The sequence below is a fragment of the Electrophorus electricus genome, chromosome 14 (assembly GCF_013358815.1).
Source record: "Electrophorus electricus isolate fEleEle1 chromosome 14, fEleEle1.pri, whole genome shotgun sequence".
NCBI classification, from domain to species: domain Eukaryota; kingdom Metazoa; phylum Chordata; class Actinopteri; order Gymnotiformes; family Gymnotidae; genus Electrophorus; species Electrophorus electricus.
The window spans coordinates 2,151,721-2,177,166 of record NC_049548.1 but is presented as its reverse complement, the minus strand read 5'-3'; the positions used below and the strand labels follow the sequence as shown (position 1 = coordinate 2,177,166).

The window sequence follows — 25,446 nt, the reverse complement described above, 5'->3', positions numbered from 1 at the left end:
AGTCCATCAGCAACTCCAGCGGGACCACTGACACCCCGGCCGGCCCATCCGTCCTAGGACTGGTGCAGTTTAGTGCAGTCAGATGCCACAATCTCCTTGACATGGTGCAACATGGCTAAAGATAGCAGCACGAGCTGATCCTAAGCCTAATTTATACCAACTGACCATCTTGTAAAGGGGAACAGTGTTGTGCCAGCACCTTCTTTTTATAATTCTATTTAAAATACCGTTGCAAGATATTTTGTTTTTATTTAATAAATTCATTGTTCAGAAGACCCTTCAACATTTAGCAAGATTTTTTAGCTTTCCAGATGTGCAATAAATTGGCAACAGTGCTTTGATAACGTATTTTTATAAGGTGCGACATTTTGAGTGAATGAATGTCCTACAGTCATCTGAGCGTCTTTCAAAACAGGGCTTATTAAAGAAAACGGACGTATGTTTGTAGTGGCCCCTGTGGCCTGTTTCTGGAATTGATGTACTGTACATACAGAGGACTTGGCCAGTGGAAGAGGTAGAGAAGGAGTCGTTTGTCACCGGGACACTTTGAGGGGGCTGTCAAAGCTACTGAATCCTGAGCCAGTGTGCATGGTGCTGTCCTGAAAAGGGGGAAGCCCCCCCCCACCCCCGGGTCTGCACTCTGTAGATTCTACAAATTAATAAGTTGGCTGGCGCACCAGTGGGGAGATACATTTGTGGACTTTGAGAGAGCTTACCATTCGTAAATAAACAGACCCACTCCCACTGCTGCTGAGTGTCTTCCGGCTTAAATGGGTTTTAACAAGCGTCAACAGAGAGCTTCCCCTGTGGATGGGCCAGGCTGTCCATCACGGGCACGGATGCTGCGGAGCTGTCGCGATGTACAGGGCACGAGGTTTGGCCGTGGAGCAGTACGCCAAGCGCCCGAACGTTTGGCAAAAAATGCATGACGCTAGCTTCACCGGCAGGCTTGGTACCGCGAAGTGCTGCTGCCGTGGTAACTGTGGTGAAGAGTGAAGAGGGTCCTGACGAGTGTGTTTTGGCAGGGCGACAGACCGTGGGTGATCCGGAGGGTAGGGGAACACGGCCAGTGCCATGAACGCCGTGAAGAGCAGCCAGCGTCCCGAACAGAGCGTCCAGCGGGACTGCAGGAACCAGGAGGCGCCCAGCGGTCCGACCTCTTTGAGGGCGACCCCTCAACCCCGCTCCCACACCAAGAACGGTGAGTAGGAACAGGGGCAGCATCCCAAGCTTGGGGTGACAGTTGAATAGTGTTCCCTCTGATAGTGAAGCTCAGACAACAGCCTGCAACCATGTTACACACAGCCTATGCTTTCTTTATCATTAAGTGATACATTTCAAAGTTATTCAAACTGTTCAGTTCAAAGCACTCGTAGTGTGTCACACTGCTTTCCTATAAGCTTAACAGTGAATACAATAAATATGGCACAATAAATGTGTACACAACAGGGAGTCATGCAATTCATACCTTTCACAAGATTTGATTGCAGACCAGTTCATTAAGTGTTAATTTTAAGGTCTTTGCACTTGTGCTTGTTTAGTTCCTAACGTTTTTTTCCAAGTTTGAGTAAACAAATCTGCTTTGTTTAATCCACATCATCTCTTGACTGACTTTATATGTTACCTCAATTAACTACTTACTTACTGTGCCACTCACCATTTATAAGCTACTCACTACTTATGTAAACTACACAGGGATTGCGTGCTAGGTGTGCTACACCACTCACTAATTACTCAGTATGAATTAGGGTACTTACTAAGCCTTGCGGGAAAATCTCTTCTTTATTAGGTGACTACCCAGGCCCCAAAACTGCCCACTGATTTTCACAGAGACAGTACACAATATAGGAGTCCACTAGTGGTGGGGAGGAACATTTGAATCTCATTTGTGGCTCGCAATTATAATTTGATATTGGTCCATGACACTGCATTCCATCATTGTTTGGAGCTTCTCAAACTATGAATATTCCTCTTTAAGAAAAGCATGTTTTTGTTTCCCAACATACATACCAGGTAAATAGGTAAGTATGCAAGGTGATGTTTAGCCAAGTGCCGCCCCAGGCCAGATAAAACAGAGCTGTTTGAACGTTTTATTAGAAGCAGCTGATGACTAATCCTGTGCCAAAGTATCCGTCTGCTCTGCTGTTCTCCCTCGTAGCCTAATCAGACCAGCTCGGATGGAACTGGAATCACAAGGCTTTCCGAGATGAAAGTATGTGTGGAATCCTGCAATAGAACCTGTATTTTTAGATCGACGGATCCCTGGACTCCCAGCCACGTGATGCAAGAAATCCAGCATTTCCGACTTCACTTTAAGAGCCGCCTCGGTTTTCCATGATGTCACGTGTGGAGCTGGACTGAAAGGCGTGGAGATCGGGCTTCGCTGGGCTGCTGTCGTTCCTGTAGATTCCCTCCCCCTCTTTTTGCCATCTTTATTCCCCCTCTGCGAACGTGCCTGGTGTCTTATGAACGTGACCGTGCACAGTCATGTGCTCTTACCAAAACTCCACAGCACCCCCAAAAAACGGAAGATAAGAGTTACACCCCCACCTACCTCATCCCTGCTTATTTACTGTCTGCAAATCCAAGGGCTCTTTTCTGCCTGCCCATCCTCTTTCTTCAGGCCTACCAGCAAACGTTTGCTTCTAAACGGCACGCCGAGATGCAAGAATCACCGCATCTAACTGCAAAGACATTACAAGCAGTCCCCTGAAGAACACAGCCTTGCCAACTATTTTGGTTAGGACGTGCGCTGTTCCATGAAAATAGCATCTCGCTCGCTGACGTCTGAGCTCACAGTATTTTGATTTGAGGGTAGTGTCTTGTAAATGTTTTGTAAATCTCCGAGCTCGTCTAAACTGACCGCCTTGCTGGTTGCGCGTAAGGAGAGTCTAACTGCATGCGGCACTGGAAGCCTGAGTGATGGATAGCGGAACCTTGCTTACTTCGCTTTAATGTCACGCGGCTCTAGCGGTTTGGCTAGCGCACATCAGAGGCCCTGCTCCTGGCCCCAGGCCAGAGGCCTGGAAGCATCCTTACAGCCCTGTCATGTGAACTAATCTCTTTGAGCCGGAGAGAAGGGGCCTCTCACGTGCGATTTTAACCTGTGACAGAGTGTGTCTACTGCTTCATCCCAAACACTATATAACCTTGGAGTCTGCATTACCCCACAGTGGGTGGACAGTAGCGAGCTTAAATCATCATGCTTACTGTTAATTTGACGTGCCTTTTAAAGAAGATTCTTATGATGGTGAAGGCGGAGTTTGTACTGACGGTAACTGTGTGGAGTGCAACACTAGGGGTGACTATAAATGTGTCAGTGGCCTGATGTGTTGAAAGAGTCCACATGATGGCATCATTCACACAACCGAGCCCTCAGACACATTTAGTCGTGTATAGCCACAATTTGTAGGGCCGCAGACACTTAGTGCTGAGAGACTGACATCTTTATGGCTTTTTAAAAAAATCAGATATCTCCTGTATGGAAGTGAGGTCATCTTGCATCCGATTTGGGTTCGATGAAGTCAGTGAGTTCTCAACATGTGGTTCAGATCAGAGCAAAGTGCCCTTGTTTTCTGACGTGCTGCTTTTTACCAAATGGATTTTTTTTGTTGCTTTTCTTATGTTAGTTCAGTTGTCAATGAGATAATACGCTGTGAAGAGACTGTAAACCAAACCAGAAGAAGCCTGTTAAAAATATTGGATGCTCCAGATGTTTCACAGGGATCCTGTTCACTCTTTTCAGTTTAATTTCACCATTAAACTGAAAAAAAAAGTATTACACATTTTTTTTGTTTGTTAATGTGGTGTGAATGTGGTTTCAGAAATTGAAACTTACAAACAAAAGGTGTTGTTTTGAAGCACACCATGTGAGACAATGCAACATAAATAAATAACAATTCAAGAATGAATTCCCAGGAAAAGACAATCAATAGCCCTGGTCCAGCATCAAAGATTGGGATTGTTTTGTGGCTTTAACAATAATGAAGCAGCTTTGCACAACAGTGATGTTCCCAGTTTTCCCCTTTGTTTTATAGCCATTTCATGTGAACCGCAATGTTACCTGATCCTATCTGGAAAGTGAATGAAGCAAAGGAGAGGCCTCTGGCAAAATGTTTGGCTTTTATTTTCAGACCAACACCCTGCTCTAAAAAAACGACCAAAAACACTTTATTGTTATAAGGCAGACTGCTGCACTGGCTGCATTCTTCTCAGTTTCAGATACACTTCAGTGGGGGCTATGTGGTGAGGGATCACAGCCATCTACAGCCCTAGTGAGGCCGGAGAAAAAAAGATCATTTGCTGTGCTCGGTTATGAAAAATCACAGCTACATAAGAGGCAGATAAGAACACAGCAATGGTGACACAGTTTTGTTGAGTTAAAGAGGAACATAAGAGGTGCACAGAGGTTTTTATCTTTGTCTTTCAACTGGGAAATGGCATTAAAAATACCATCAAAATCTTTTGATCTGCTTTACGATGACACTGATAAATGTTCGGGCTTGATACACACTCGGTACAGACTCGGTCTTCATCCAAAACTGGATTCGGTTGTTACTGAAATCATTTATCAGCTAAGAAAATACAAAAATAAAAAGAGGAGGAGGAGGGGAGGAGAGAGAAAGCAAAGCTTTGCCAGACATGCTGCTGATTTAGTCACTACAAAATAAGTCTAGCAGGCAACGTTCTCATTAAGGAAGAGGTGGAGTGTGCAGCATCACGCCTGCCGCCGTCTCCCTGGGGCTCCAGGTCAGCCATGAAATTACTCACGTGCACATCCATCATTTGATTTGGGCTTCGAAGGTAACTGGTCATGAGAATTAGCGTATGGATCAGGCAAGCTGAGCTACAGGTGGCCTGAAGGTTGAAATGGGATGAGGAGACGGAAGAAAACGAACTTGAATTTAAAAGTGAGTGAAAAATGTTGAAGGCTTCGTTTCTGTTAGCTTCCTAACTGACATCATACTGGGTTATATTGTAATGCTGTGTTATTGAAACCTATGCAAGGGTCTGTGCTCAAAGCATAAATAAAGCTTCATTACTTTTGTTACTGCTATGTTTTTGTCCATATGGCATGTGCTTAGTTGACTGGACATTGCTAGCTGAATTTGTGGTAAGCTTTGAAAAATTCAGCTCCAAGGCCAACAGTTTTTCACCTGCCTGGAATGTACAGTTCAGACTGGTGTGCAGCTGTTATGAAAGGGCACTGCTGGTGCACACGTCATGGCAGCTTGGTGCTATACGTCCTCGTGAGGTAATTATGAAGGACTGGATCTAGGCATAAGATGAGCTCATACTGATTAAATTCTTTTGACAGGTCTTTAAACTTGTCTGTTATTTTAAAAGATAGTTTATTACTGGCCTATCTGACAAAAAGTCTCAGGGACAGGATGTTATTTCAAAGGAACATTACAATAAACAAAGTCTCACTTTTCAAACAGGTGTCCGTTCATGGCGTGAAACATACAAGTCATGAACCTACAATTAAAAGTACACATACACGTACAAGTACAAGCACACTCCAACTCCAACCCATTCTGACGCGCTCACACACTTCCTACTACGAGCTGTGCCTATACGGTTCTTGCTCTAGCCATCTGAGGAACAATATTTACTTTATATTGATCAAATCCGCACAAAGCTGTAAGGCCATCTATTACTTTAGTCATCACTCGCCACAGCGATGATAAGGAATGTTGGCTCTAAAATGTATCTTGGATTCCAAGCTGTGGAATCAGAAAAGATGAGGTCATCACACACTGGCGCCTATTTATAGATGTTTAGCGTCTGCATATTAAACAAAGCATTCAGAATTTCAATTAAGAAACCTCTCGGTCACATTGACCCAAGAACAACCCAGAGGGGTTATGCGAAGGCAAAGAGCCATTGTTTTAGTGGCATCTGGTCACTGGGGGATTCACACAGCCAAGGAACAGAAGACGTGAAAATCGTGGATTTAAGTGAGGCACAGATTAATGAACAGTTTCTTTTCCCAGGTGTTGTATTGTGGATACAAGGGATCTGGGCTGAGAATTTTACCAAGGGAAGAAAATGCTCTACTTGGAAATGAAAACAGTAAGACAATATAAAGAACTGGTGCAGCTCAGCTAAGAAATCCACTGTATTACGACCTTAAAAAGGATCCAACTACTGTATCTTGCCTTATGGGCAATCAGTTAAACATGTGATAATTCAGTAATAATTCAGGTTGGTGAATTTAAAGTAAATAGCAATTAAAAAAAAATGTTGAATATGCATAACATTTCTTTGCTTCTGAACGACCATATTGCAGTTGAAAGCTAACGTCCATCACTCAGACCTTACTCAAGACAAAAAATGAATACAGTGATGTATTTTGGTCACAGACTGCACTCTGTGCTGACAAAGATCTATTCTTTGTTAATAAGGAAAAAATGAAAATTCTTAATATTATTTTGCAACAGAAGAAACAGATATTGCTTGTCAACGTTAATCCAGTTAAGAGCTTTGCAAAGATGTTCTCTGTGCCCATGCAACTGTCAGACAGTAAGATTTTAGCACACTGGACAGTATTCACTAATCTTAAACAGTATTAAAATGGATAGCATCTTGAACTTACCTACTCTCAAATTCTAACCCTATCTAACCTTTTGCATGTTTTGAAGAACAACAAATAATTAAATAAACCGAATGAATTCATTTTGTGCCTGTTCTCACCGGCGGTTCAGGTCTGTGTCATTCTGGGGCAGAGTTAGAACCACATGGTAATTTGGACAGAAAGCACCTGGCTATGATTAGAAGAGGCGCGCTGTTGACTGCAGGAATGCAGAGGGAGCGCGCGCGAGCGAAGCAGGACGACGCGGTCATTTAAAGAAAACGCGGCCGCACGAGCAGACAGCCCGCCGGAGCGTCACACGCTGGCATGCGCGGGCGCACACACTCGAGGGGTTTATTACGCAGGGTCCTAATCCCTCGCGCTGCCAGCTCGCACAGTCTCAAAACAATAAATGACGTCACTGTTCAACAAACACAACAAAATAATGCTGTTTGTTTATGATTTCCTTTCCCATAAGTGTGGGAATGTTGTCTTGTTCTTACTTGTTCTTTTTTAAGGCATTATGGTTGTTTTTTGTTTGTTGTTGTTGTTTTAATTAAATTCAGTAGTAACAGCCAAAGAAGACATTTTCTTTCTAAATGCCTAGATTTAATAAGAGAGTCATTTTGTAATAATGCTTCATTTAAAAACCTCTTTTACATGGTTTTACGAAAGCCTGTCATAAGCACTTCAAAACCCTGCCAATAAACAGCACACTTAAGTCAGCTGCCATGAATACCCTCGGCGTGTAACACGTTTGGTATGTCATGACACAGTTTAGATTGGCTAATGCGCTGGTATTTCGGTGAACCTGCAGAGTGATGTAAGTATTTATGAATGTTTATAGTACACATGCAAAGGTGACGTGAGTCTTATCAATGATGGGATGAGGTTAGCAAGGAAAGAAACGTACTTCTGGAATATTCATTTGACTTTTTCCACATTCTCTGCTTTGAAAGCAGACGTGGATATTTTGATCTGCCTTTCTGGTGAACATAAGCTGCTGATTTAGGGCACTGTAGATTGTGTGTTTTAAGGCTTAGGTGCTTTAACGGTATGTGCTTCTGGAATTCCAAAGATGACGACTTGTTATTCGCTCAATTACGTTTTGTTCCTGAACTCTTGCTTCATACCATCCCATAAATATTACCGATATTAATCAAGGTTCACTGGAACGGAATGTTTACTCAGGATTCAGGATACATGTTGTACCTTAACATATGTAAACGAATGAATGAGTGAATGACTACGACAGATTCTAAAGAAACTCTGTCCACTCCAAAACTCAATAAATAAAACATTCATTGTCTTCAGCAGGACACATGAATGTTTACCTCACTATATTGCCTTTACATCAAAAGTATTCACTAATTATCATTTCTGTCTTATCTTACATTATAATGTGATGGTTTAAGTAATATAATTGTCTTATGTGGTTTTCTTCAACAACGCTACAAAAACAGCTGTCTGACAAGACGTTCCTGAGCTGTAACTGAGATCTCAGGATCTCGGATTCCTAGTATCCTGGTGTCCTGTATTGCAGTTGGAATTATCTATGATACAGGAGTTATCTTTGACATTTTTGTTCATTTGGTTGGATATTGGCTTACAGATTCGTAAGCCAAGACTTTTATGTTCAAAATCGCATGACAGGGTCAACAAATTAGCTGGAATGATTACACGGGAAGCAGAGACTGGTATTAATCAGCCTAGCCCATTGCCATTTCTAAACTAGTTATTCTTAGCGCTTCCCCTGAGTGCTCCCGTGCCAAATTTATAAAAATGCTACAAGAACACAATATATCGTTGCCAGATCGAGATGGTAATTTGTGGATTAGAATTCGGTGGGTCCTCCTACTCCTCTAAAGTTAGCTTCTGTTTAAGCAGCAAGGAATGATGACATTAGGATGCCACTACGGTCTGAACCATCCACATTCAACTTCAACCCCACGCAGACACTCCTCTGGACATCATCACCATGCCGAGGCCTGATGAAGAGCCATCCATGTGAAACGGCGTGGAACAGGGCGTGAGAAACACTCGCAGTGGGCGCCCTGTCCTAGGTGTGGTATTCATTAAACAATAATACAGGGAATCAATCAAACCCTGCCTTAAATTTCTTTTGAAAGCTGCCCATCCCAGAAGCCAAGCAAAACAGTGGAGATGCAGTTATATTTTTAAAGGTTTCGACTGACATACCAGCAGTTATGGGAATCAGATGAAGTACAAACAATGTAAAACCGCTTTCATATTGAAATTTCTCAAGAGTGTATCTGAGATTCTGCTTCACACCGAAGAACTTGGGATTCTGGACCCTGATCGAGGTCTAATAACGTAAGGCTTTCAGAGGTCGTATCTTCATGTGATTACCTAATGCGCTATACAGTCGTCCAAAAAAAAAAAAAGGATGGCGGTGGATGATTTGGATGATTAGGTTTTAACTTCTGAGCTTCTTCTGTGGAATTACTAGGTACACTACTATCCTGTGGAATTTTGTGGAATTACTATGTACACTACTATCCTGTGGAATTTTGTGGAATTACTATGCACTATTACTATCCAGTATCTTACATGCAGGTATGCCAGAGTAATGTTTTCCTTACCATGTAATTCATAGTCTCCTGACTGGCTGATTAAAACAAGAGGCTCCCAGCCTTAGAGTTGCTCTGGCTGCCAAAAGTGTCTCAGTTCCAGAGCACTCTGTTCAGTACGCCCTAAAGGTGATTTGTACGCTCCCGTGGAAGTCACGAGAGGAAGGCCTGCGTTGTACAGACCTACCTACATGCTGCACCAACCCTTACTGTAGTGGTCCAAAAGCACAAACCTGACCAGACTGCCTTTTCTCTTTTTCTTTGTTTTTGCGCTTGTCTGCATGATGATAATGACAGATAACGGCAACCTTGTATTTGATGCTGAAGATTTTGAGTTGTGACTGTGTCAGTGTAAAGGTTCAGCAGAATTGGCATTACACTTCTGCAGAACAAAAAAAATCTTTTGAATGACGACTCACTATCATTACTGGTTACCAGTAACCATTAATCACCCATTAGTAAAGAACTAAGCTTAGATCAATCTACAGATCTGATGTCCAAAGAATGTTTATTTGTATATTATAGAGGATACTCTACTTGATGTACTACTTCACACTCAAATGTTGATGACAGACCAAACTAGTCAAGCGGGAAATATGGGCATTTTGTCTTCTCTGGATATCAGGGCAGTTGTCCAGTGCGTTTTTAAAGTAGAAATGGGCCATATCTTCAGACCGTTTTGAGCGCTGAAGTGGCAGTGTGGGACAGTGAAGGAGAGATAAGCATGAGGTCATCCCTGCGTGGTATGTGGCTGATGAAAGCTCTGCAGATCATCACACACAAGTAGTTGTTTCAGACCTGGGGAACAGAACCCATGATGCACACTAATGTGTTTTCTGCACTAATTGGCACCTTGCCAGACAGCCATCATCTCACACCCTGCAGCAGGTCAGACCAGCGCTGTGTCTGAATCGCTTTTGTGAATCTAGGGAAGGCTATATGTTTCTAGAAGTGGTTCCTTATGCATTTAGACTGCTCACAACTAATGTTTTGCTTGCTTTATACATAAATATATATATAAATTCCGGACCTTTCCAAGCCAGGCAATTAAGTGCCGGTTCAGGTGCGTTGGAAAGGAAGTGGAAAAGCATTGGTCTGCTGAGACTATTGAGGGTGTTTAGAGGACTGGGTCTCTGCCTCAGTGCCTCAGAACCTCAGAGCTTCAGTGCCTCAGAGCCTCAGTACCTCAGTACCCCAGAGCTTCACTGCCTCAGTACCTCACAGCCTCAGAACCTCAGAGCCTCAGTGCCCATGCCTCCAATAACTTCAGGCTGCCTTTTGAAGCTTGTGTTACCAAATGGCACTTTTGATCATTGTAATCCAGTCTGTGAGTCAAGAGTTCTGCTAAGATTGGTAAGTCAGAGGACTCCTGAACATCATGTCTCTATGGCTAAATACAAATGTAAGATGTGATAATGCAGTATTAGAAAAGCGTCTGCCAAATGCTGTAAATATGAATGAAAGAGAAGCTGGCAAAGAATCCATGGTCATTATTACCAGCCTACATTTTCTCAGAGGTGTGAAAAATCAAACATTTGCCTCAATGTGTTTGTTCAGCTTTTGGGCCAGTAAAGAAAGCATGCATGTTATGTCAAGATCACCTCTCACTGCAGAAATACTGCAGACGTAATGTAGCGGATCAGGCCTGGAGAGTGATGGCTGCATGATTTCACACAATACGGCTTCGTTTCTTCGGTATCCCTGCTCTGAACTTAACATGTGCCTGTTTGGCCTGAACACAGAATGGCAGAACCTGCCTTTTTGATTTTTTCTCTCTCTCTCTCTCTCTCTCTCTCTCTCTCTCTCTCTCTCTCTCTTTCTCTCTTTCTCTCTCTCTCTGAGGTCGATTGGAGCCGAGTCCTCCAGATTAATTCCAGTTATCTAGGGAAGTGCCTGATAAGATGCTGTGTGCCGCATTTATCTCTGTTAAAAATGGGGCGCGTTGGGACACGTTGCCTAAACCAACAAAAACAAGGCCTTGGTCTTTCCCCGGGCACACGAGAAGTATGCTCCCTGACAGCGCGTTTCAGCCAGGCAGCCTGAAAGTGTTTGCTTCAGTCCGAGACACGTCCGCGCAAATATTTGCGCAAATCGAGAGCTTACCATTTTGACGTGATGATAGCGTGATGGAGGTATGGATGGTCCACCCCCCACCCCAGTTCTCCGCCTGATGGGCAGAGATGGAAAGGCTACAGGGTGCCGACGCTTCCGTACGGGGTCTCACGGAGCAGGCCAAAAGGTCAGAGGTGCCGAGTTGATTCAGGTGGCCATTTTAAGTGGAGAGCATCAGGGCTGTAGGTATTCTAGCCCAGCCCTAGTAACCAACCATACCGCATCTATTATAAAAAATTCATAGTTAAAAAGACCCTAAGTGATATACTACCAATTTCCCCCTATGAGGAGGTGTGTCCTGCAGCTTGGATTCAATCCCAGCTGTGCCATGTCCTGTCTGTGTTGTAGATACTGGGAATTCTTCGTTAGCTCGTTTCTGAGCCGCAGAGAAGAATGTGACCGCAGCTTCACTGTTCCATGTCTTGTTGACATTTTCACAATACATGAACTTGCAAGTCTCTCATAGGCCTTAGGATATGATGTCATAACCGGGTGTGTGGGGGTGGGGGTGTATCTCTTTAGGCTCACAAGACTAAAATGACAATGACCTATACGCCAAACACACTCTTCAACATATACAGTAGTCCTTAGACTAAACACTGATGAGTGTTAAATGTAGTTCAGGGACATCTGATCAAAACATACACATACATCTCTTTCCATAGATAAATCTAACTAGGAAAACAGATCCTGGTTTACCTGACAGAAACCAATCAATTTTGCTCTTCCAAAGAAAAGAAAATGACTTATTTTCAATAACTGCTCTTGATACCAGACTGCACTCATCAAAATATTAGTTATGGCCTCACTTTAGTTTAAACTGTGTCCAGCGGCCGTTACTGGGTTTGAAGTATGTTTTCGAGGTTTTAAAAATGCCACAAAGAGGCCATATTGTGGTTGGGTTAATAACACGACAGCACCATCACACCGACATGCTGCAGGGTCTCCTTGTGCTGTAATCCTAATCATAGTTCTCTTTCATCACAGTGGCCCAGGGCCAGTGTGTTAGAGACAAAAGAAAAGCTCACCAGCCGCAGAGGCTCAGAGCAACAACAGCCTCACACTTACCCCCAGAACCATCCGGATTGGACGCACGAGCTCGTGCTCTGACACACACATTGGGTTTTGGACTCTAGGCACATTATCCCCTCCCATGCTCCCTCGCGCCAACGGATATGCTCCCCGTGTCTTTTCCTCTCGTCACATTTCATCTTGACCTTTAACTGATGTGCAGCACCATCTTAATGAAACACCAGTGCTTGTGTAACCGCACTTCTCCCCAAGATGCTTCCCAATTTGCCTCAAAAACTGCACTCTTTTTAGAAGGAAGAAACCCAAAGCTTGAGAGAAAGCACTAGCTCGTGCGCAGCCTTACGGGAGATTCTATTCTAGCAACATTTCCTTGTGAGAAATGTATGACACCAAACCAGCGCTGAACAACACTTCTGAAACAATGTGCACGATGAAGGTTCTGAACAGGACTTTTGAAAAATTGTAACCTGGTGTCAAGAGGTCTAAACAAAAATCTTGTTGGGGGGAAAAAGTTCTCGCACATTTCAGAAAGTGGACAAATCTCCCAGTCTTTTTCCCCCCTGAGGAGATGGATTCTCCATTTGGGAGTGTTTACCTGTGTCTGCGGCCATCTCTCCGAGACAGAGGCAGCTGCGACATTAAGCAGAGGACTGTCATTAAAGCGATGCCGTAACCGAGACCAATGGGCTTCAAAAAGATAAGGACCAGCTGTTGCTGCTGCCACTGGGTTTTGGTGTGTTCATCACCTTGGCTGCAGCCAGAGAACACCATCGCTTGTCTTCCTCACACTACCTCCTCAGTCTTCATCACTTCCATTAACAATCCTCAGGTCTTTCCTCTCTCTCTCGCATCTCCTCCATGGGCCGTCTACGTGCCTGTCTGGTGTGGGCCGGGTCCTAGCCAGGAGCATGCTAAGCTCCACTCCTCCTCTTCCCCACTCCAGCTTTTTTTTTTCATCCATCGGTTCTGCCCATCACACTGTCCAAGCAGCTGTGCATCAGTGGGGGTGAGATATGGCATCACACCTGTGTGACCAGCTCATGGGTCTGCCCACAAGATCGGCGAAGAAAATAAAACAGGGTGGATGTGTGTTCATAGTCTCAAACCGTTACGTCTTGCAAATTTCCCGAAACAGATGTATACAGAAAACAGAAAAACAGCAGCTGGCGCAGACGTGTCTGTCCGGTGGCACATCTGTCAGTGTTCGTAACACACTACTTTTTGTAATCCGTGGGTGACCTCAAACGAGGCAAAGCAGGAATCCCTTTTCAGTTCTATTCTTAATGATGTTTATATCCATTTCTCATTTAGCTTTGGAACCTTCTCGTCTAATACTGCCTTTTGGTCCACCCCAAGAAAAAATAACCCACAGATTTATAGATGAATTCAAAGTTCTAAAGTGTTTTCACTGGAAACTGATGAATGATATTTTTGCTTTCTTAACACACTGAATTATACAGAGACTACAGTATCGGTTATACTAAAACTCAAGTGTGAATGTTAACAGTACTCTTTTAAGCAAAGTTTTCATAAAAACTCTTTTCGGGGTGCCAATAAACACATCTTGAAAGATGGTAACATTACTGATGAATTCAGTATGGCGTTAAACGTTGGATTCTGAGAAGCGCGCTCCTTAAACTCCCAAAGCCATAAAGCTCTGTAACACCACCGCAATAACGTATTCGAGATGAATTCTGTGCTATAGGACACGTGTGTGTGTCTGGCCTCCACTCAGTGCTACATGACCGTACACATCCATTTATCATAAACCCAGAAGCGTGATTCATGTCTCGCGGTGTGGCTTCGAGCCGCCGCGGAGACGTGGGGCCCCGGAGATAGGGAGGGATCAGGACGGGACTCGGTGACCCTCCGAGGAATTTCGCAGGGATGCTCCGCGTCCGCCTGTCAGGCCCGGGCCGCCGGAGCGGCTTCCTGTTAAGCACTTTCACCTGCTAATTACGCCCTCCCAGCTCTGACCGAGGCGCAGTGCCGGCGGGCCGCCCCCACGCCCCCGCCCGCCGAAAAATGGACTGCTCGCGAGTCAAGATGGCCTTAAGTAAATATTTGACCACGCTTGTGTATTGGACCACTGAGCACTTTGTGCAGCGAAGAGAGTGGCCGGACTGCTGGGTGCCATTAGCGAGTTGGAGTCCTCAGATTCGTTTTTAGTCACCGACCAAAGTGCTTTGGAAGCAGCAAGACCGGGCGGCTCCGCGCGGGGTAAGGAGCAAGGAGAACTCAGGAGCAGTGACACTCATGTTCTTGCCTTTCCAGCTGGAGCTGCTGTGTGGGATCGAGGGTGGCACAGAAGTGTAAATAATTTGAGAGTTAAGGACTGTAGAACACCGCTCTGTTCAAATAATTCTGCTCACAGAAATGGCAGTGCGGAGCAGTTCTGATGCAGTGGCTTCGTCTTATTCCAAAGAATTTCGCCGCTGTCGAGCGTCCTCCCCTGACTCATCGGCTGGAGGTGCTGTTGTGTGGGTGGGCTTGTTTGGAGTAAACACCCGGATCCACAGGGACAGTTGGAGCAGAGCTGAGACTATGAGGTTGCAGCCCCGCCTCAACCCCAGCCCACCCCCAGGCGTAGTTGTGACAGCTTGTGGGAGCTGGAGGAAAGGCTGTCAGTATTCTGAGTGGAGATTCTTGCCCTTAAGATAAGATAAAAGTACAAATATACACACACGCAGCCACACCGACTGTATAATACTATACCGCAAGTTTCAGTTCCCCATCGGCTCTGCTTTCTAAAGAAATGTGGGAACCCAGGTATGAAAAAGGACCGAACTCAAAATGGAGACTCATCTAGTTCAGGATTATCCAGCATGCTGTGCCACTCCTGCCAACCAGTATCCATTAAGACCAGATGTGGATCTGAGGAGAAGTGTTTTGTTCTGTAGGGAGTTTTGTTGGACAAAAACAAAGGGTTTTAATTCTCATGCTCGACTCTCACGCTCCATAGCAGGTCCCTGTGTGTGTGTGTGTGTGTGTGTGTGTTTGCGTGTGTGTGTGTGTGTGTGTGTGTGTGTGCGTGCATGCGCGGTGCAGGCAGCCAGCAGGGGCAGCCCGTCTGCCGAGCTGTTGGGGGCTCTAGCAGTGAGCGTTAGGAGGAGGGCTCAGCCCTCCCCCCAAGTTTAAGACCCTCCTTGCAGCAGGAGCCCCTCTCAGTTTCTGTTGTGGAGCGGAGACCCCCACCGCTGTGTGGGACCCAAGCTTCTCTCCGGAGCCTCGCGGGCTGGCTGAATCTCTTCCCGCCCCGTCCCGGGCAGCTACGTCTCCGTCTCAGCTCTGTCTGTGGTTAGATGCTCCCGGGGGGGGAATACGTCTGCCACTTTCCGGTCGCTCGTTGGGACACTGCGCCATCGGTGACCTTTCTGCATACCACACCGGACTGAAGCGAGTGGGCTTTTTCGACACAATTGCCGTGGTAACACTCTGACAGCGGATTCCCACCACATAACAGAATGACTCTGTTGGGATCTGAACACTCTGTCCTCATTCGCAACAAGTTTAGATCAGGTAAGCCCGTTCCCATAGGAACCCACCAAGCTTACTTTAGCCAGCTCTCGGTGACAGTGCTGTCAGCTGCCGAAACCTATCAGTTGTTATTTCCTGTTTTATTTTCTTGTCTGTTTTACTGTCATGTGCAGATGACATTAACAACAAAAAGGAACAAAAGAAACAGAGGTTGGTCATGTGTGTCTGTAAGCGTGTTAGTGGCCTGCGCAGACACCTTCGCTGTGGGCTTTGCTCTCTTTCATTCTGAGCACACAGCACCTGTTCCTCTTTCTGAACATGGGTAGTTCTAGTCAAGAGTCTGCTTCCAATCACCCGCCCTGATTTAAGCCAGATGCCAGAGGTTATCCGATGGCAGAGGTTTGCATGCCCTTAAACGTCTAGAGGGCTAACAGCAGTACTGCTTAAGCCCCGCCCCCAACAAGTGCCAGGTCAAGCCGCGTTAACCATCCCGTATGTCACGGTAGCGTCTTAATCGCCTCTCCGTCTTGCCTTCTCCTCTCTCTGACCGATAAGCATCTTTCAAAATATACGTCCGCATGCGGTCTACGGAAGTACTGTGCGGACAGGCAGGTAGAGTGAACAACAGCGCCACCTCTCTGTCATAAATGATACTGACCGAGACAGACCTCTGCCCTGTGAGGAAGATTAAAACTCCGGTTGGGGACTTTAAAGACAAACTGGCGACAGTCCGCGCTCTTCATTCACCTCGATGCCAGAGGAACAATTCCCCCGTGCCTTTAAAGAATGTCACTTCACAAAGTCTCTCTCTCTCTCTCTCTCTCTCTCTCTCTCTCTCTCTCTTTTTTGGTTGACTAATTGCTTACCAGAAATTCCAGGCAAAATTGAGCCTTTCCCTTCTGGTGTTTAGAGCAGCAGGGCTGGGGGGGAGAGGAAGGGAAGAAGAGACGCTTCTCGTTCGCACACTGCTACAGTCAGGAGGGCTTAAAAGGCTGCTTGCTTTGACCACCACACATTAACACACTAATACCCCACAGATGCAGGACTGTTTACACACAGATGTACACATTTTAGTTCCATATGGTTCCATTGGCTGGAGCTGGTCGCCTCTGTGTGAGTGAGTGTGTGTGTGTGTGTGTGTGTGTGTGTGTGTGAAGATAGAGATCTGCTAGTACATCCCTTCTGGACATGTTTAACTCAGGGAGGAACATCTTTAGAGGTTGGAGGGCTCCCTCCGCCCACTGCCCTGCTGTTACATAACTACCGTAGCCATACCAAACATTCAGACGATTAAAGGTGTGTGTTGTGTGTGTGTTGGCTTCCTTGTGTGTGTTGGCTTCCATAGCTTCATCCTTGCAGATGAAGCTATGGACTTTGTGCAGTTACAGAGGAGACTGAACATCTTTTTCTTGCTGGTGGTTGTTGTGGTGGATTATGGCCCATAAAATACTCTCGGCTGTCTGGATAACGTGCTTGAGGAAGCGGATTCTGTGTGTGTGTCTGAAAACGTACACTTCCTGTCAGGTCTCTGACTATATTCTCCGTTTTGAGCTTGCATTTCTCTTCAAACAACGTAGTAGTACTAAGTACTGCTGATATCCTGAAACGGCTCCAGCTCCGTGAGATGTGAGAGTGGGCTGGTCTGTTGGACCAGGGCTTCTGCGCTACGGCTCTCGGGGATGGTTTCGATCCAGACAGAACCCGTTCAGGTAATCAGGGGCTGCAGGCTACTGATTACTTGGCTCAGGTGTGTCAGGGAGCTGGAACAAAGAAAAAATACATACGCCAGTGCAGGGTTTCTAAGGTTTGCAACAAGAACCTCTGTTTAAACCTCCGTCTGCCTGTGTGTGCGCGCTGCAGGGAATTGGTCTCAAATCACTGACAGCTAGAGGGAATTCAGCCTTCCATGCCTCTGAAATCCTTGACAAACTTATCTGTAAACATGCTGGCTGAGACATCTGGAGCTCCGGGGGTATTTGCCGCATTTCCTCTCGGGTCCTGTTTTGATTATGCAGTGAATATCCTGCACGCAAGTGCCTCCTCCGTGATCAATGGAGCTGCTACTGGCACACCAGTCTTCACGAGACACACCAGTCTTCACAAGCAAACCCTGTTAGGTGCTGAGCTAAACAGCCAATCAGACGTGCTGGAGATGTTCCGACTGGGACAAGCCGCCCACTACAGGAGTTGGTTGTTCACCTGGCTGCAAATACCCCACAAATACCTCCTTTGCATCATTTTGAAAACACCGCCTCATTGCTGTTCAAGCATTTCATCTCCGCAGAGCGTTCGTTTGTGACCGTGCTGAGCTGACACAGAAAAATCCATTTCATGTTCGTTCGGAAAATGGTAACAGATTATTCAAAGCAGCAATGAGGTTCAGGGGGGAAATTTGACAGAGGACTGAAGGACAAAACGTCCCTGCTTCAGGTCCTCACCATAGCTCTTTATGGCCCGAAGACAACGAACGCAGCTATTTTAAATCATTAAGAAAACCCATCTGGTTCTGATTTTAATGGGAGGGCGATTTGATCAAGAGTGTGGACGAAGCTGTGATGGGTCTTATTGAGGGCATTTACTGTGGGCAATCTTGGGTTTGGAGTTGGTTAATACCCTCCCTCTCTCACACACAAAGCAGTGCATTTGGTACCCGGGGGCACGCTCAGATTCAAGTCTAAAGGTTTTGTTTTTTAAAGAAAGCCACCAGTTGCTCTTCCTGTAATACTTTCCCACTCATGTGTACCTCTGACAACAACAGGCTCCCCAGCCAATCATTTACAAGACTGAAGAGTGCCACTGTCACATCAGTGCTCTGCCCGGCCTGGTTCCGACAGAACCACTCCAGTCTCGTTCCTGCGGCTAAAACAGGCTCCTAAACTGTCCAAATCAACTTCCAAGTAGAGCTGGTGATCAGCTGTGTTTCTGAGCGAGCTGCTGCCTCCCAGATCCGTGCCAGATCCCTGCACGCTTTTCCCATCCCGCCCAGCTATTTGACCATTAGCAGCTCACGCTTCTGTGGTTGGCGCTGTCTGTCTGGGTTTGGAGCACGCCCGGAGCGTGTTCTGAGGAGAATCAGATGTTCCGCTGTCAAGGTGGCTCTTGTCCAGGCGGAGACAAGGCTCTGGGGGTGTGTTTCGTCCACGGATGTCCTCTGCTCTCTGCAGCCCTGCACTTTACCGAGCTGGGGTGTTGAGCGCATATGACATTTCACGGCAACCCGCTACCTAAAGCTCGACGTCATCGCTGACTGTCAAGCACAGTCAGTGGGGAGACACACACGCCCAAAACAAAGAAATCAACAGGCCCACAAATATTTCTTAAAACAGGATGTAAGTCTATGATAAACACAGCTCCTGGCTTTTAAACAAATCCCCCTACAGTGTGTGGTCCCTGTGGGCGTGAGGGGTAGTGAAGAGGGGGTGTGGGGGGTCGCTCATAAATGCAGGAGCCTGTGCTGTGTATGTGTGTGCATGTGTGCTGTGTAGAAGACCCAGAAGACGCTCGGCCATCTCTGTATGCCTGCAGGGGATGATATGTTCCCAAGTACAGATTTATGGCTCGTTCCCTAGTTTCACTTATGATGAGTCAAATTCTCTCTCTCTCGCTCTCTCTCTCTCTCTCTCTCTCTCTCTCTCTCTCTCCATCTCAATCCCTCCTTCCCTCCCCTCCACAGTTCTACAGTTGAGGCTCCAGCAGAGGAGGACGAGAGAGCAGTTAGCAGACCAGGGCATCATGCCTCGTGAGTAACACGTCTTCTTCTGTACATGTCACCGTGACCTCCCGTCCCCTCCCCCTGTCCACCGAGCGCTGTTTCCCGGACGTGTCATTGGTGGAGAACCATGTTGGGGGGGGGGGGGGGAAACAAACCCCAAAGTGCTCTGGCCCTCGTCAGGTGCTGTAGTGCAGTGCCGAACGTTTGGCCTGCCTAAGCCAATCCCCAACTCCCACCACCCCCCTGGGGGAAGGGCTTTATATCTCCCCTCTCCGTGCAGAGCTGCTGCCCATGTCAGGCCACGGACAACCTGTCCCTGCCCTTGAGCATAAGAGGTGCCAGAGGCTCAGCAGCAGTGCGTGTTAAAGCCTTCAAACATCATACAGGCCCAGAGATCAGAACATCTACCAATTTTCATATTCTGTTTGGGTGTAAAAATAGAAATATTACCATCCTTTGTTCCATAGGTTAGAAAATTTGATCAGTGTTTCATTTGAAACTAATCATTAGTTTCATATAAGGATACCGACAGTAATGTAACGGTAGGAAGTAAACAGTAATTAAACTGTCTCCTTGACAAATGAAAGGCCTGCCTACTGAAACAGGTCTTCCTAGTCAGCCACACATGCACAGACGATGAATAAAGCACATGATCCACCCAGCCTGTGCCCGGGACGTTCAGACGCGCCACAGCTTGGAGAAGCATGCGGAGTTCTCCTGCAGACAGGCAGCGCTGGTCAGATAACTAGCATGAGTGCGCACAGGAAAAGAGTCCAGAGTTCTGCCCAGTCTTATCACTGCCTGGGAGTCTGCCAAAGATAAAGGCGTCAGAGAACATGATTCGGCCGGTCTGCGGGCCCTCTAAAAGACATTTTGACGGCTGTATATCTATTGATTACAGGAGAAGAGGTGAAGCTGAGGGGGCAGCTGTTATTCAGCAGGTAAAATGTTTTTAGAAAGATGAATGTCAGAGCTGCACAGACTGGCACGGGGTAATCAGAGCAGCAGAACCACACTCGTTAGAGACCGCTGTGAAATCTTCATCTGTGCAAGTGCTCCAGTCCCCACGTCTGCCTGAGCAGTGGGTGAGGTGTTCTTCTAGGGTGGCTTTCTGCTGAAAACTCATCCCCTCCTCGTGCCCCCAAGCACTTGTGTTGTTCGGTTTTCCTCCCATTTTCCTAGTGTTCCTTGCAGTTCACATAATCCCTATCCCTGGCATCCGTTCGGAACACAGGACCGATCCAAGCTCTGCTGTGGTGTGTCGGTCTGTCTCCACCGACGCACACCTTGCATATCGAAGGGCTCATGTGAGGCTAGAATTGCGAAATTCCCTTTGCGGATGGAATATTTCAGTCTTCCCTCTGTTGTGTGGGGAGGAGGATGGCCAGCGTGTATGCCCTGTGTATACATTTCCCCGGGAACATCTGGTGTTTATTAGCCACTTGAAAGCAGTTTTCAGGCCTCTCGGCTATGCTGGTGTGTGGCTGGGGAGGAGCCGGGGGAGGAGCCAGCAGCTCTGCAGGGTCTGCGTGCAGCGATGCTTTCTCTCTGTTCTGACAAACCATCCAGGAACTTTTTTTTTTTTTTTTAATGGTTGATGGCTGGTTGGTTTGTATCTCACTGGAATATATCTTCAGACTGAGCTTCTACTGTGCAACTCAAAGCCTTCTTAACATTGTCAGAAGGGTAAACTAACTGCCTCTCTGCAGGCTTTAGGGCAGACATGCAACTTCAGAGGTTACCTTTGGGGTTTAGGACACCAAATGAACAACAGCTGCTACTGTTCCTCTGTTATATTTTGTCATGTTATATGTTATGTTAGGTTTACCAGGCCATGTTAAAAGCTTCATGGTTGTGCATGGCTTCTTTATTAATAGGTCAAAGGGCAAGAGAAGTGGTCTGGGTGATGTCTCGGACCGAGGATTAGAAGAAATGTAAAATGCTAATCTTATCAGCATCGTTAGTGCTACTTAATCAGGGAGAGACCCAGGAATAGGACAGAGCACTGGGGCATGGCACATAATCAGTGCAGGTGCCGGAAGGGGAGATCAAACATCAGGCGAGGGGGCATAACAGGTTCCTACTCTGACCACAGTACAACAGTAAAACAGCTCTCGTTCTCCTTATTCTGTCTGTCCTATGAGACAGCAGGTAGATATGGACACAACAGGAGAGACTCAGAAAGAATACCAACTGTACTGGACGTGCTTGCCTGGAGATCCCAGATAGCATTTATCTACAATTGCATAAGCCAAAAGTGAAAATCAATATAAAGTTTAAAATAATGAAACGCACCCAGGCTGCCGAACTTTACTGCCAGGTTTGGGGTTTTTTTGTTCTTTTTTAGTAAAATTACCATAGATTACTCCACTAAGATTTTGCCAGCAGCCCAAATCAATGCAGTAATTCCGTTGTTGCAGTCCAGCTAAGAACTGCATAAAAGCTGTAATTGAGCACAGTGCAATCTTTTGGAGTTGGGGGGGTTAAGGGTAGAGGGTGCAGGTGCTGCCAATTAATATTTCTGGAGGACTGATTAAAAACAAGTGCCCCCCACCGACAGAAGCACGTCACATTCATTTAAGATCTTTGCATTTGTCTTTCCAGCCCTGAAGAGCCCGGCTGCATTCCATGAGCAGAGGAGAAGTCTGGAGCGATCCAAGGTGAGAACCGCGAGTACCATTATCTGTCTGACATGGTCAGCCAGACGCAGCGGTTGGGGGGTGGGGGGATCGAGAGATTATCCTCCCTGCATGCACAAATAAAACTGGTGTTTTCAAACACTCAGTTAAACATTGTAATTCTGCTGTAGGTCCGAAATTAACTGAGGGGCTGCTCACTCTTTTGCAGACTGGAGATTATCTGAAGCATAAAATCGGCAGTAGACCAGAGAAATCGGAACTTATCAGCATGCATATCCTACAAGGTGAGACCTTCAGCGCGTGAGCCAGGAGCCTGCACCAGTTAGTTCAGACATATGACATCATGTGTTCTTCATGCATTCTGCCATGAGGTCATCAGAGGTGAAGGTTCCCCTGGCCACCGAACGCTGGAAGCACTAATAAAAATACAGCAGCTGTAAAGAAAACAAACTACATGGGTTTTGTTTTTTGGCAGCAGTCTGGTACAACCAGGCTGTGTACATGAGGATCGTTCTGACACTTTGGTGAAAGCCCTGCGTGACCAGTGATGACGGATGAGGCCCTCGGGCGTGTCCCGACTTGGATCCTCACACAATAACTGTTTACGCTAGCCATGACTCTGCTGCTGCAGTGTTTGTGCACGTGTGTGTGTGGATTAACTATGCTTACGGTTGCTGCATTCACCGCTCAGACTCAGCCGTCGAGGGCTCTGCTCAGGAACCACCGAACAAACTGAGGCGTGCCCGGCTTGCGGACGACCTCAACGAGAAGATCGCCCTGAGACCAGGCCCTCTGGAGCTGGTTGAGAAGAACATCATTCCTGTGGACTCCAGCCTTAAAGAGGCCGCTGTGAAAGGTATCTGCACCGGAGTGGTGCACCGCAATTTTGTGCCGATTACTAACAATCACCGGTTGCAATTCGCCCTCGACCGTGCCTAAAACTCATTTCCATATCGAATCAAAGGTAAACACAGAGGAAATGGGCCATTACCGGCTCTGAAAGTTACCCACACTTCCCCGAACACTCCCAGGAGGTGACGTTTAGCAATATTCCTGACAGTCCTCCAAAATCAGGGCTCAACAAACACACACCAATTGAAGGGGCCCTTGGCCTTCGGTCACGGGTGTTATTTCGCATCGTGTTTACTATGCCATGCAACCACGCCATAGCCAAAGCCGATGTTTGCGGACGCGGACGGCAGTAAACATATGACAGTCCTCCAAAACCAGGGTTCAAAAAACACACACCGATTTAAGGGGCCGTTGGCCCTCGGTCGCGGGTGTAAGTTCGCATCGTGTTTACTATGCCATAGCCGAAGCCGATGTTTGCGGACGCAGCCGGTGGTAAACACACACACACACACACACACACACACACACACCCACCCTGTGGTGCTGTGTGTAAATGTGTTGCGTAAGCCGACCGCGAGGCCGAGGACCTGCGTTTACATTACCTCTACTGGAAGACCGGCGTGTTTTATTGAGACGAACAACAGCTGGGTTTAGCCCCGCCCCTCGTCTCAGGACATCAAATGAACGGTTGCCCCTCGCTGCTCTGTTTTGACTCCCGCTGATTTATGTGGCTCCGGCGAGCCACCTACAAAGGTGTCCGGGGGACCGGAGCCGCCCCACAGCTGTGTGCCGTCCAAGGAGACCCAATCCTGCGACGCTCCCATGACCTGCTCTCTGGGTTTGATTATTAGACCTGCGGGCTTTTAAATAAGCAAAGGACTCTGGGATTTTACAACTTTCTTTGAAGGGCAATGGCAGGCTCCCTGTAATCTGAAAAGCCCTCGGCATCTGTATATATACGCCCCGCATAAATGCCCTTTGTGCTATTTATTTCAAGTAATCAATTTTTCTCTCTTTACTCCTGCTCACCCCATCAACCCCGAGAGAGCGGTGACTCTGAATGAAACGCATGCGTGATGGCAGGAGTAGGCAAGTGGGGGTCAGGTATCTCTAGGGCAGGGCTCGTTCTAGTGTCCAGACCAGTCCAGCACCGACAGGTGGAGGAAAACCAAGGCCTTTCTTCTGTTGGCGCTGGAAGGCGGTTGGGCTCTGGGGGAGGGGGCAGAGTATGTACCCAGAACACTGACAGCGGAGTGCCATGATTGAAACCAGGGCCCACGTTCTTGGCAGTTGGCTAGTCACATGCTCAGATACTGAACGAGTCTCTCTCACACACACACACTCACACACTCACACACACACACACACACACACACACACACACACACACACACACACACACACGCGCGCGCGCGTCCCTCTCGTAACCCCTAGTCTGACCTCCGCTGATAGGACAGCATCCCAACAACCTGTCCTCATGCCCCTTGATATTATCAGAGCTCCCTTTAAGCCGAAGTACCCCGCTAACCCCTGCCCCCGTGCCCCTGTTCCTCTACCCCATATCATAACACCGTGGAGCCAAGTGCAGCCATTAGGCAAGAACGGGAAAAGACCAGCACTGTCCAGCCATGGCCCAGCTGGACTCTGAAGAACTTCTGGCACACGCACACACAAGCCATGCGCCCCTCCCCCGCGCGGACGCACACGCCCGGGCACGAGGCAGCCGCGCTCCGACACGGAGAGACAGTTTTTCAAATATTTACACAGACACACACTTCAGAGCCATGCAACTCTCCTTAACTCTTCGCCGAGTGAAGATGTTAATCAGTTTTGTTTTACATCAGTTAGAGCTGCAGTCTGAGGCTCTTGGTAGGGGTCCCCCCCTTCAATCCGCTTTGTTTTACTTTGCTTTGTTGTGGGCTTGACTCACTCTGTCGTCCAATCTTTAAAGAATACTTTAACACAAAAAAAAAACAAAAAACATTTTCATCAGTGCTGAGAGTAGTTTAAAATGGTTTTAGAGTGTTTTTAGGCAAATGCTTGGTTTTGGAGTTACGTACAACATAAATATTTTTGCCTGAAATTATCCCTGGAGTCTGTATCAATAAAACGTAGCATTTGACAAAAAATAGAAACAAACCCTGAAACCGTTTTAAACGACTCTGAATCCTGAATAAAATATATGCATGTTTTTGAGGTTCAGTACTAAGGTATTCCTTTGCAGCCTAACACCTTGATGCAGTCGTATCCTTCTGCTACTTGTCCAGCGAACCATGGGAAGTTCCCCAAACAGGAGGACTCGTACGCGTTCGAGGAGGACAGCGGTAGCGAGAGCCTGTCTCCGGAGCATCCCCTCAGTGACGAGTCCCAGAGCTCAGCCGGAGCCTTGGCCGAGAGCAAAGCCAGCAGTGCCCCCTCACCCTCACAGGTCAGCAACCACCACGGCATGCTGGGATA

General features: G+C 46.8%; 1 protein-coding gene across 9 annotated transcripts in view; it reads left to right on the top strand.

The window, feature by feature from the left end:
- myocd (myocardin) overlaps positions 1-25,446 on the top strand; it is a 62,217-nt gene that overhangs the window by 28,841 nt on the left and 7,930 nt on the right. For 8 of the 9 annotated variants that reach the window (XM_035533723.1, XM_035533721.1, XM_035533722.1 and 5 more), the window contains exons 3-8: positions 1,026-1,201; positions 19,460-19,525; positions 22,103-22,158; positions 22,346-22,421; positions 22,829-22,993; positions 25,257-25,417. In XM_035533723.1, the coding sequence (XP_035389616.1) occupies positions 1,075-1,201; positions 19,460-19,525; positions 22,103-22,158; positions 22,346-22,421; positions 22,829-22,993; positions 25,257-25,417 (651 nt within the window). In that variant the 5' untranslated portion in view covers positions 1,026-1,074. Of the gene's footprint in view, positions 1-1,025; positions 1,202-15,358; positions 15,829-19,459; positions 19,526-22,102; positions 22,159-22,345; positions 22,422-22,828; positions 22,994-25,256; positions 25,418-25,446 lie in introns of those variants that run through there. The other variant, XM_035533719.1, reaches the window with a different exon arrangement.